At 36.5% G+C, this 13,572-nt stretch overlaps 1 protein-coding gene across 9 annotated transcripts in view; it reads right to left on the bottom strand.

Moving 5' to 3' along the window:
• The window catches only part of LRCH3 (leucine rich repeats and calponin homology domain containing 3), a 122,729-nt gene that overhangs the window by 33,222 nt on the left and 75,935 nt on the right, over positions 1–13,572 (bottom strand). For all 9 annotated transcript variants that reach the window (XM_032594738.1, XM_030329031.1, XM_030329033.1 and 6 more), the window contains exons 9-12: positions 12,205–12,353; positions 9,397–9,473; positions 3,776–3,827; positions 3,211–3,360 (exon numbers count right to left, since the gene is read on the bottom strand). In XM_032594738.1, coding sequence (XP_032450629.1) covers positions 3,211–3,360; positions 3,776–3,827; positions 9,397–9,473; positions 12,205–12,353 — 428 coding nt within the window. The remainder of the gene's footprint in view (positions 1–3,210; positions 3,361–3,775; positions 3,828–9,396; positions 9,474–12,204; positions 12,354–13,572) is intronic.

Here is a 13,572-nt window from a genome sequence, read left to right as displayed (position 1 = left end):
CAGTTTACAATTTAAACAAGGAAGATCAATAAACTAACAGACAGTATTTCATATGTCTATAAGCATCTACAAAAATACAAAAAGCATGTTTTTTATATGTACATGCAAACAAACATAGTCCCAATCAGAATAGTGATCTCTCACTATATTCTCTCAATGAACTCATTCTCTCTTTCTCTAGTGCTAACACCTTTAGCTTTCTCTCATCGGCCAATTTTCAGGTTTGTGTTTTCAACTGCCTGTGGAAACTCTCTATTTGGAAACCCATGGTCAGCTCATGTTCAACATGTTCAAAAACAAACCCATAAATTCCCAGATTAACTGGCTCTTTTCCCCAATTTGCTAATTTCTATTACTATGTCAAATAATAATTATACCACCTGTATAGTCAGTGTTTTACAATGTATTCTTATATACATTATCTCAAGTAATTCTTTTTACCTCTAAGATACACAAACATCATAATCATATTCTTTTTAAAAATTTTTAAATGTTTATTTATTTTTGAGACAGAGAGAGAGAGCAGGAGAGGGACAGAGAGAGAGAGGTGGAGACACAGAATCGGAAGCAGGCTCCAGGCTCTGAGCTGTGAGCACAGAGCCCATTGTGAGGCTTGAACTCATAAACTGTGAGATCATGACTTGAGCTGAAGTCGGACGCTTAACTGACTGAGCCACCCAGGCACCCCCATAATCATATTCATTTAAAGACAAAAGAACTGGGGACAAAAGAAGTTATATGACATGTGCAAAGTCCATAAATTTGTAAGTAGCATAAATGAGATTTGCCCCTACATCTTCTGACTCCAAATCCTACATTCTTTCCACAAAACTAGACTCCTTTTCAAACTCTTGTTTTAGCCTCAAAATCTTGCTTTGGGATCTCCTTTATTTTCCTACTCCTCTTCAATGATTTATTCAACACTCACTACATCTATGTATAAAACATAATAATGCCTCTTTAAAATCTCTAATTTATAAAATCCATTGTGGTGGTAGGGGGCACAGCACTCAGCACACTAGTAGAAGTACTAGGTGCACCTATAAGAATTCTGAAATAGTTAATATTTAATAGTTAAATACTACACCTATGAGGAAACTAAAGGCACAGTATGATTCAGTAACTTTCCCAAAGCCAAGCACATAATGAGTAGCAAAGCTGGATTCAAATTCATATTTCTGATTTTTTAAGTTTATTTACTTATTTTTTTAGATTTTTTTAGGTTTATTTATTTTGAGAGAGAGAGAGAGAGAGAGAGTGAGCACAGCAGGCGAGGGGCAGAGAGGAGGAGAGACAGAATCCCAAGCAAGCTCCACACCATCAGTGTAGAACCCAATGTGGGGCTCAAACTCATGAACTGTGAGATCATGACCTGAGCCAAAATCCAAGAGTTGGATGCTTAACTGACTGAACCATCCAGGCTGCCCCTATTTACTTATTTTTGAGAGAGAGAGAGAGAGAGAGAGAGAGAGAGAGAGAGAGCAGGGGAGAAGAAGGGGGAGGGAGAGAGGGAGAGAATCTCAAGCAGGCTCTGCACTGTCAGTGCACAGAACCTGACGTGGGGCTCAAATGCATGAACCGCTGAGAGTATGACCTGAGCTGAAATCAAGAGTCAGACACTTAACCGACTGAACCACCCAAGTGCCCTCAGAAATATCTGGGCTCTTACCATTGTGTAACACTGCCTCTCCTTAGGAACCTCAGAAATCTTCTGGTGTTATGCCTTCATTCTGCACCCTAGTCTGACTTGCAATTACTATTTCATTTTCCTCATCTCTTTCTAACAGATTCAAACACAAGCAGATTAGTTTTTAGGAAGTATCTTTCCTCTCATGTTTTTCTCCTGCTTAAGAACTTACAACTGTTCTCTTCTACCTAATAGATCAAGATCAAACTCTTATTTGACATTTAATCAAAACTGTCTACAATGTGATTATCTCTTACTAGCTATGCGATGTCTACAGAAGGCAAGTTAAATGATAAATGAGTTCATGTAGAATGCACAGAATAGTGCTTAGGATATAGTATGTGTCAGCCATCATTATTTACTGACAGTCAGTATAGCATTCTGATCACAGATGAGGGTTTGGAGCCAGCCTTCTTTTTTCTTTAAAGAAACTTTTCATTTTTGGTCAACCTTACTTCCATTTTCTGTTCAGCCTGTCTTGAGAACCCTTGCTCTGCCACTATCTAGGTGAGTATTTAACGTAGGCAAACTGTCATCCTCTCTGAGCTTTGGAGATCATCATCATGGGCTTGATACATTTGAAAAAAAGAGAATTTTATCATGTGTACGATACTTAAAGAAAATGGTCTTTGGCTAGTTGAAACACAAGAGAGAAAGCTTTTGGAGGCCAAGAATGATTCATTCATTCAATCATTCCTTTAACAAATGTTTACTGAGCTTTACTATGGGCTGACACCTGCTAACATCTAGGGATGGAGCGGCAAATAAACAAGACAGATACACTCCCGGTCTTCATGGTATTTACAGGTAAATGGAAGAGACAGATATCGAACAAACAAAAATAGAAATCACTATTATGAAGAGAAAAATCCAAGGTGACTTCCAAACAAAAAGACTTTAAATGATACAGGCAAAAAAAAAAAAAAAAAAAAAAAAAAAAAAAGAACCAGGTTTAGATGAATTGTAGAGGCTGCAAACTTTTAAAAAACAAAAAAAGAAAGAAAAAGTATTAACAGGGGTTGCTACCCGAGTAGGTGTGGAGAGAACAGAAAGGAAAGAATCAAAGATGATTCTAAAGTATTAAGCCTGTGACCCTCACATAGTTTTGGTGCTCACCAGAGTGAGGAAGTCAGATGGGCTCAGATAACAATAGTTCACATCTGCATGGCACTTTAAGGTTTACATGGCACTGGCACTTTCGTGATCTTATCAATCTTTATTAACAGACTGAAGACATGGCAGGTGGAGAGTAAAGTGAGATGTCTAAAGATAGACTGCTAATTAAGAAGAAGAGACTACTGTCTCAAGTACAAGATGATCACTTCTCAGCCTACCCTACAGGAGGACAATTCATCTAATCACAAGCAGGAGACAGTTATGCTATATACTCAAGATTCCTTACAGTGAGAAAAAAAGAATGTTGACACTTTAATTAAGACAAACACTGACAGCCTCAGCAAAACAAATAAGCACTTACTTCTAAAACTCTTTAGGAATTTCAATGAAATTTGACAAAATTTCACCTTGACAAAGTCCAGGACAGCATCTCTTTGAATTTGCTTGGTCCTTATTTTCTCTTCCTCATACTGTAGGGCCGCAAGCTGTGCCTCTCTCCGAGTACGCTCTACTAATTGTTCTCTTCTCCGAAGAATTTCCAAGTCTGCATGTGATAACTGGAACAAAAGTATTTTGCATGTGCAAGTGGGGCTAAAGGTTAACTTATCAATATTCTTAATCAATTTAGGGAACTACTACTTACTCAAGCAATTTCTACTTTGCAGTCACCTAACATTTCTTTAAATGTGTGTACTGCTAATCATCTCCCATCTTTTCACACTGTGCTCTTATTTGCACTATAAAGTCATCATGTCAGTAAAGATTTATTTTCTGTCTAGGGTCTAAAAGCACCGTTAGCCAAGTATCAGGTTCATATGTTACATTAACTGTATTTTACAGGCGACAGGTAGTAAAGTTTACAGATGTCTGGCAATTAATGGTAATTTAAGCATTATAAAAATAGAAAATCATTTTAGTTTAAAAAAAATCAAAACTAAAACAGAAAAACAACAACAACAACAACAAATTTACCTGACTGTGACTTGGTGACAGTGACATGAGAGAAGATGGCTCAGATGAAACCCTGACCCAAAAAAGAAAAAAAGGAAAGAGAAAATTCTTTGGTAAGGCAGGCAGTATATAAAAGACAAGTAAAATTTTATTGTTAATGTAGCTTTCTATTAATCAATAGGCAAACTGGTCAGCAATGAAAGACTGACTGCATTTTGTAAACCTGAGCCCAAGTCATTAAATTAAGCTACAGGAATACCTGATGTCGCCAACTCACATTTCATGTGATGATATCACTGATCAAGCTACAGAGAGTCAACAACAATCTATGTCAGCCAGTGCTGACCAGACATTTGAGATCACTTTTCAAATAGCATCATTTCTTAAGAGCATACATAACTATTATCTTTTTCATTACCATGGCTGAAACAAGATACATGTAAATAGAGATCGTTTTATATACAAAGTTATTTTATCAACCAAAATCTGGAATATGGCAGAACCTGGCCACTGTACCTGCGCTCCTCCTCCCATCTTCAACCGAGGTAGCAATTTTAATAACAAAAGTAAAGATTCTGTTGATTTTTATTTTTAAGAAAAAGACGAAACCTGATTTGTTGCTTAAAAAAAAAAAACAGTAAAAGTTGCTTCTCAGTTTTATCAGTGCTAAATCTTTTTTTCAAGGATTTTATTTATTTATTTATTTTTAAGTAATTTCTATACCCAAAGTGGGGCTCAAAACTCACAACCCTGAGATCAGGAATTGCATGTTCTACCAACTGAGCCAGCCGGGTGCCTCTACCAATGCTAAATCTTACAATTTGGTGTTTATCTTTTTTCCTGAATTGGATTTAGTGTTTCAAGTGTCTGCTACTCATTTGTGTCTCTGAACTAACAATGTTGGGAATAAGTCGCTTTTTGACATTTAGCACCTAAAAGTTTAAACTATGATTACTCGCCCGTCAGATTGATTTTAATGCATTCGATCGGTGTGTTACAAGGCAAGATAAGAAAAAAAAAAAAAGTCCCCCAAATCCCTCAAAGCTCTAGTAGTTTTATGATTCGTGTCATTTTTTTTGTACAATATTTTTCAGATGCAAACATAGAAACGAACAATCCTTGAGCTCCTACCATGGCCTACATATGCCCTGTGAAGTACTTTATGCATAGTGTTTCTCAATTACTCCTCATGCAATCTTATGGAGTAAGAACTATTAGAATCTTCACTCTATATTTGGGAAGCTGAGAAATGGAAGTTAAGTAACTTTTCCAAGGTGATGCAGCCAGTAGTCCTTATCTATCTGATTTGAATTCTTATCTCTGACTTGATGGTAGTTTGCTCTCTCATCTTCTAGGTACGCAGCCTATGAGAACTGGAGAGGCCTGAGAAATCATGGAGTCCAAACCACTAACTTTACAAAGGAGAAATCTGAGGCCCTCAGAGGTTTAGTGATGGTTACTGTAGGCAGAGCCTGGATGAGAATTCAAGCCACCTGACTTGGAGATTAGTGGCTGATACTATACCACACCTCCCCACTCTACAGCGGCAGAATGTAGGAAGCAGAAAGTGAAGAGTGCAGAGATCTAAAAGCAATATGGACACACATACAGAAAAAAAGGACCTGCAATGGCCAAAACTAAGCTGTGAAAGTTAAAGATGGTGGCAGAGCATGAAGCATGGCATATGAGAGAATAAAAGTGGTAGCGAAGAAGGCGTTTGAGAACTGACAGCTCCCTCAAGCCGATCACCAGGTGCTAATATGGGCCCCTCATGGCTTGGGTGCTCCTTGGTGCCACCACGCTGCTTCATTTGTACGTCTGACCTTTTCATCTATGAGTATGTTTCTCAATAGCAGTGTCACAACATTTTGGATAAATTTTCTGTTATACGAGATTGTCCTGTACATTACAGGTAGTTTAGTCTTAATGCCAGTAACACCTTTGGCAACCAAGTCCCAACAAATAAACACATTTTTCAAATATCCACTACAACCTATTGAGAAACACTGGCTTACCCTAAACTTTCCTAAACTAAAAAATATAATATGTAAAAAAGCAAAATTTAAGTCACACTACTGTTCTCTTTCTTTCCACATTTCTTTTCTTATGTTGGTTCCAAATCTTTGAATAATTCACAAAATTCTTTTTTTTAATTTTAATGCATAAAAAAATGTTTTGAAAAAAAATTGTTTTATATAACCTCAAGAGTCTGGCCATATTTCTTACTTTATTAAAATAATTAAAATACCCCCAAAAAAGTTTTGACAGAATAAATTATAATTAAAAAAAATTTTTTTAATGTTTATTTATTTATGAGAGAGAGAGAGAGACAGAGTGCGAGCAGGGGAGGAGCAGAGAGAGAAGGAGACGCAGGATCTGAAGCAGGCTCCAGGCTCTGAGCTGTCAGCACAGAGCCCAACGTGGGTCTCCAACCTGCGAACCGCGAGATCATGACCTGAGTTGAAGTCTGACGCTTAACCAACTGGACCACCTAGGTGCCCCATAATTTTTTAAAGGTACAGAATAAATTACTCAATAACTCCCTTAGGCAAGGTTTAAAATAAAACTGAAGCTGGGCAAAAAACTTCCTTCAATTTTTACTAATCTTTCCCAACCTTTATCACTCCTAGTCAGTACGTTCTTAGTCAAAAGTTTAGAGAAAAGTGGGCTGGTGGGGTAAGATTTAGCTGGGATATAACCAATAAAGAATGAGACACAAGTGAGTCTGGGAGTAGCAACATGGTATCGTAGTTAAAGGCATGGACTTTAGAATTAGTTGTGACCGAGTTCGAATCCAGGGTTTGTCACTTGCTAGTGGATGGCTGTGAATATAAATGGAAAACTACTAGGTCTGAAAGCACAGGCTCAGGTAAGCGAAGAATTCCTCAGTACTGGCAGAGCAAAAATTTCTAAAAAGTAGTAAAAACAGGAACTCTGGGTTAAGGTTTAGTAGACAGATTTTTGGCTCCTATGATCTCCACCCCTGGTGTTACTCCAGTAAATATGTTACAAGTCAAAAAGGACTCTGCAAATGAAATTAAGGGTACTAACTGGTTGACCTTAAAATGGAAAGATTATCCAAGTGGGAGTAATGTAATCACAGGAACCTTAAAAGCACAAGAGAGCAGGGCTGAGGGAGGGGCATTGGAGGGAGGTAGTCAAAGCTACAAACTGCCAGCTATAAGACAAATAAGTAATTAGGGATGTAACATACAACATAATGACTACAGTTAGCCCTGCTGCTGATACATACGACAGTTGTTAAGAGAGTAAACCCTAAGAGTTCTCATCACAAGGTGAAAACAAATTATTTTTTATTGTATCTATGAGATGATAGCTATTAACTAAACCTACTGTAATCATTTCACAATATATGTAAATCAAACCATCACTCTGTACAGCTTATATACAGTGACATATGTCAATTATTTCTCAATAAAACTGGAAAAAAAAAAAGAAGGCAGGAAAGTTGGTGGGATGTGACAAAAAGGGAAATCAAAGAGATTCAAAATGTGATAAGAAATAGATTCAAAACAGCTTGCCAAAGCTGACTTGAAGATGGAGGGAGCGGGGCGCCTGGGTGGCGCGGTCGGTTAAGCGTCCGACTTCAGCCAGGTCACGATCTCGCGGTCCGTGAGTTCGAGCCCCGCGTCAGGCTCTGGGCTGATGGCTCGGAGCCTGGAGCCTGTTTCCGATTCTGTGTCTCCCTCTCTCTCTGCCCCTCCCCCGTTCATGCTCTGTCTCTCTCTGTCCAAAAATAAATAAACGTTGAAGATGGAGGGAGCTGTGGATCAAGGACCTTGGGTAGACTCCAGGAGCTAAAACTGAGTCCCAGTGATAGCCAGCAAAGCAACAGGGACCTCAGTCTTATAACTAGACAGAACTGAATTCTGCCAACAACCTGGATGAGCCTGCAAGTGGGTTCTCCCCCAGTGTCTCCAGGTAAGAATCTAGGCCACCCAGTACATTGGCTTTGGCTTGCCAGACCCTAAGTGGAGAATGAAGGCAAGCCTACCCAGACTGCTATTCCACAGAACTGAGTTACTACATTTTAAGCTGCTAAATTTGTGGTAATTTGTTGCATAAACATTAAAAAACTAATACATAATGAAACTGAGAAAAAAAAAAAAAGCTGGCTTTCACCTTGAGGGCTTCTACTAAATTCCAGAGATCTTGAGCCTTCTTTATGATAGATGCAGGAGGTAAGAAGGACAGGAGTGTGGGCCTGATTAAAGTGGAAAAACACAATAGGATACCCCCGTGTGAAACTGAAATCTCAAAAGACCACACCCTCAATATAAGGACACAAGGCAAATAAAAAGCCTTTCGGAGATAAATTTCAATTTCAAAGATTTGAAATTTAGGGGCACCTGCGTGGCTCAGTCAGTTAAGCGTCTGACTCCTGATTTTGGCTCAGGCCAAGATCTCACGGTTGGTGAGATCAAGACCTATGTCAGACTCTGCACTCACAGCTCGCTCGCTCTCTCTCTCTCAAAATAAATAAATAAACATTAAAAAAAAAAAGATATGAAATTTAACTAAGTCCCCATGAACTAACACCTATGAGACTATAAAAGGCCAATTATGAGATTTCTTTCTTTCACTATTCTCCCATATTTTCTATCCATCTATATCTCAGTTCCCAAAACAACTTTAACATCCTATCAAGTGTAAGTAAAGAACTAGGCATGACACTTTCCATAAAGGAGATTTACTGTTGTTTAAGAACAAGTATGTCAAGTTTACTACTTTAAGACTTCATACAGGGGTGCCTGGATGGTTAAGCGTCTGAGTCTTGATTTTGGCTCAGGTCATAATCTCACAGTTTGTGGGATTGAGCCCCACATCGGGCTTTGAGCTGAGTGTGGAATCTGCTTGGGATTCTCTTTCTCTTTGTGTGTGTCTCTCTGTCAGTCTGTCTGTCTCTCTCTCTCTTTCTCTCCCTTTGCCCCTCTCCCTGGCCTGCAGTCTCTCTCTCTCTCTCTCTCTCAAAAATAAAAAAATTACAAAAAAACCCAAGCAAACACAAAGTGGTTAAAAAAAAAAAACAAAAAACTTCATACAAAATAGAGGAAGCAAAGACCCAAAGGCTGTGAATTTTTCAACTACTGTGATACAGTGTCTGGCAAGAAACTTTGGAATTCAAGAATAAGCAGCAGTGCTCTAAGCAGTCAAGTTAATTTTAGAAATATTCTGTGAGGCACTAAGCGTAGTGAAACGATCATCTCAATTGAGATATAATGAGGATACATATTGCTGTCTCCGTCTAGCTCCCGGTTTCTAGCCAAAAGTTTAAGGCAAAAAATTTTTTCAGGACTCCTGAAATTCATTTAGCCCTCTTAGTGCATAAATCCAGACATCACCACAAAATCTCCCTGCTATTAAGTACCTTCAAACCAAATAATTGTACAAGTAAAGGTTTAAGCAGTCTGAATTTAGAATCAATAAATCAATTTTACTTCTTTTTCTATTGCATGAACAAAAAGCACACTGTCACTCGGCTCTAAATACATGGTTTCTAAAACACACAGTATCTAAGTATCTTCATCATACACAAATCTGCACAAAACCAAAATCATTTCATGCTCTCACTGATGAGTTTTAAAGACAGAAACAATTGAAGAGAACTGTTTTTTTCAAACCTGTTTTGATGTGAATATCTTCTCATGTCTTCTGTTTTTTGAAACTCCCTCAGAGGTACTGGCTTTATGGGTGAACCCTAGGCCAAAAGAGCAGAAATAAATCAATTTAACATATGTATCCACAACACGGTGACTACATAGTTCACAGATGACTTGACATTTAAAGATCTGTATATTACACTAAAAAATAGTTCAACAAAATCTTCAAATGTAAATTTTTACGTTTAAAAGCATTCATTATAAGCTGTGTTGCTGCTTTGGTTAACAAAACACTATGTATAGCCCAAAAACACTTATTCTTAAAAAAGTGGGTTTCCTTCTCCCTGTATTATGTAAATTACACTGACCATACAGTAATACTCACTGACCATAGAGTAATATTTAGTAAGGTGTTCGAACTTGAGAAGATCTTAGGTGTCACCTCAGACAAATTTCCATTCAGAACAGGAATTTCAACCTGCACTACACTAACCTGTGCTCAGCCTCTCTCAATATTTCTGGTAAGGGGGAGTTCACTGGGCAGATTCCATTTCTTTACTTCATCATCACAAATTGTTACTTATGTTTAGTCATACAAATAGTCCTGCGGATATTGGTGGAATATTAAGATAAAGCAAAAAGTAACTTCTCTTTATGGTAAGATATGGTGTTAACTAAAAGAAAAACATTGGCAACTTAATTTATTTATAAACTAAAGGGTAAAGGTCATTTCAAAAAAAACATCACTGAGAAAAATTAAACTGGACTCAGTGATATGGACCACATACTGAACAATAAAATTATAAATCAAAGGTAAAGGCTTATAGGTTATCACAACATGTATTCTGTCAAATAAGAATCTATAGAAGCAATACAATCTTATTTCAACACCAAAAATAATCATTAAAGTGGGTATTCTTAAAGGGAAAGAAAACCACCTTATCCAAAAACGGTATCTGAAAATCAAATGTAAAATTATTTATAGTCTATCTCCAAGAAATGGGTACATCACATAGAATTAGAAAATCTTTGATGAATTACTGCAAAAGGCTAAAGCAGACTCCCTTAAAGTTTAGGCCTGAGGATCATACAAAATGAGATATAATTCTAGAACCCTGATCAAAGAATAATTCTAATTTCAGTGAACATTGGTTTTTAAAATAAAAAAAAATCTCTCCTATTATGTTAACATCAGTGACTTAACACTCTGGTTTTACAATACTGCAATTATCTGCAATTATTGTAGGAGGCACATGAAATTTTCATGATAAAATGAATGTGCCATTGGTTTCATTTTGAAAATGTCATACCCTGTAAATATAAGCTATACTTTATTTTATCATAATACCTCTATATTTGTGAGAGGTATTATAACAAAATTAAACAATAGCAGAGTATTTAAAATCTCATATAGATTCGGTTTTTTTTAACAACTCTCTTTTCCGATAGTATTCAAGAATATAAAAAATACTTCTTCACTGGCTGTTAAACCATCTAAAATAATGCTGCTTCATCATATTTTTATAGGTGCTAAATTGTAGAAAACCTTATGACACAGAAGTCATAAAGAGGGTTATGACATAGAATCATAAAGACTACCACACAAGTATAGCTGGAATTAAAAAAAAATTTTACAAAATAGTAATGGCTTTAACAAATGATACTACAATTTTTCAGTAGTATAACAGGCATTTTTACTTTTAATAGAGATACCTCATCTCTGCAGTCTAACTACCATAAAATGATCAAAGAGAAAGACCACAATGAAAGAAAAACAATTCCCTTTAAGATTACAATGTGCATTATTAATTTTAATTTTTTTGCAAAGCAGTTGCCCTTCGCGCTAACAAGAATGTTCATGGCCTGAATCACACGTAGTTTCATTAGTCACCTGGTACACTGCTATTTCTGGGCTGCAGGACTTTGATTTATACAATTTTATCCAACTTCACATACAAGAGTGTCTTCTGAACACCAACAAAACTACTATGTCCAGAAGTCTTCAGACAGGAAGACTGAAGGATTTTTTTTAAAGAATGATAATATCACTCCACAGCACACCCCACTTGAGTGATTATTCTCGATTTCTAAAAGGCTAAATACATCATTCTCTAAAAAGGCCCCAAGTGTTTCTCAAATAACCCCTGCTCAGAGCCTGGGACCAACTCCAGACATTAACATCACACACACTGAAGTGGAGCCATTCCATTATGCTGACTAGATACACTGAAGAATGCAATTTCCACTGAGACCCTTGGGGGATTGGCAGAGATTCTACAGTGGGCTGAATGCTTATTTGTTTTCTAGGGCAACTCAATGCTCCACCAGAAGAGACACCCAAGAACGATAATGGCAAACAATTTATATTCTGTGCGACTTGGTATAAAAGCTCCAATACAATTAAGCACATTACAAAAATTCTATGGTTAAGTTTGTATGTGCTCCAAAGTCAGCAGTTTGGTTTGATTCTTAATTACTGATCAAACTATGATTTACTAGTTAGTAACAATAAAAAAGCACTAAGAACAACAAAGAAAAAGCATTACATTCTTTGTACTTTCTTTAAAGGTGTAGGATACTCTTAGGACTCCTCATTCTTCAAAATTCTGAAATCTGTCTTTTTATTTGAAAAATAAAGCTAACCCCTACTTCAGACTATTGTCTGATTTTTTACAATAAATCCGAAAAATTCATGAAATTGGAACTGAACATCATAAAATAAATAATTAGGCTTAAAGCAACAAATCACTGATACAACTGAAATTTATGCCACCATGAACTGTTTTACTAGGGGACAGCAACAGATTTTGGCTTAGATGTGTGTAGTACCTCATGAGAGATTCGCCGTTGTTCAATATATGCCATAAACTGGGAACTGAGGCTGTCTGAGTCCAGGCCCTTGGGCTGTCTCATCTCATCTTCTTCCTCCTCTGCAGTACAGCTGTCGATGTAGTCGATCTGATCCAGATCATGTTCCACTGTCCACACCACACACACACAACAGTCAAATTCAATAGCCAATAAAGACATTCAGTTGTATGCTTTCTTTTTCCCTAACACCTTCTACTCTGAAAGCAGGAGGAATGAGAAGTGCAAATTAGGTAAGCCTTTCTTTTACAGTCCATGGCCACTCACAAAAATAAGTTCCAGAAAAATCTTAGTCCTAATTCACTAAAGAATACAGTAATTGATAGTAATTATAGGACTACAAACCTCTAATATATATATATATTTTTTTAATTTTTATTTATTTATTTATTTATTTTTTTGGTTAGCTCTTTACTGTTTTAAACAAAACAGTTTGAGTTTGTGAGACAAAGAGAAGAAGAATTTTTAAACATGAGAAGTTACATCTTCTTTTAGATTTTTTTCCCTCACGTTTTAGCTTTGGGGCTTAATTATATATCTTCAAGGAACTGGGAGGCAGAAAACCTAACACAGTCAAGTCAAAAGGAAGGATAGGAGGAAAGTGAACTTAGAGATAAAGAAACAGATACTGACTACTGTTTCTCTTTCTGTAACTGTTGTCCACAATTAGAACAATGATGTTCTTATTTAGAAATTTATCTTCTAGAGCTCAGCAATGTAGACATTTGGTAGCAGTTTGTAGCAGCAATCATTCGAGAATTTTTGCTTCTCAAAATGCTTTGGGGTGAGAAAAGGCATTTAAGTAAGATATAGCCCCATCATTATATATTCTAATACATTTGGGAGTGCTCCATTATTTTTAAGTTTAAAAAGTAACCTTATTTTAAAGATTTTATTTTTAAGTAATCTCTACACTCAATGTGGGGCTTAAACCTATAACCCTGAGATCAAGAGTTGCATGCTCCACCAACTGAGCCAGCCAGGCACCCCAAAAAGTAACTACTTTTAAAAACTATTTAAAATGGCACACTAGAAAAAAAAAACTTACTACTAAACTTTCTAAAGTTTCTCCAGAAACTAAATCCCAGCCATTACTGTATGATGTTCTATTTCTATAGATTGCCCAAAAGTTGTAGTTGCTGGGAATAATGAACTCGGAGAAAGCTATTTGTTTTCAGATTCAATTATTTCTAAATAATTCCATAACTGCAATTGATATAAAAATGAATTTTGAGTTATTAGAGTTATAATAATAGGTAAAAGGATGAAAAGGTTACAAGTCTATATCCAAATTATAAACCAGGTACATAAATGTATTTTTTTCAATGT

This window comes from Lynx canadensis, chromosome C2, assembly GCF_007474595.2.
Source record: "Lynx canadensis isolate LIC74 chromosome C2, mLynCan4.pri.v2, whole genome shotgun sequence".
Lineage (NCBI taxonomy): Eukaryota > Metazoa > Chordata > Mammalia > Carnivora > Felidae > Lynx > Lynx canadensis.
Note: the sequence above shows the minus strand (reverse complement) of the source record. Positions and strands in the feature narration are given on the sequence as shown.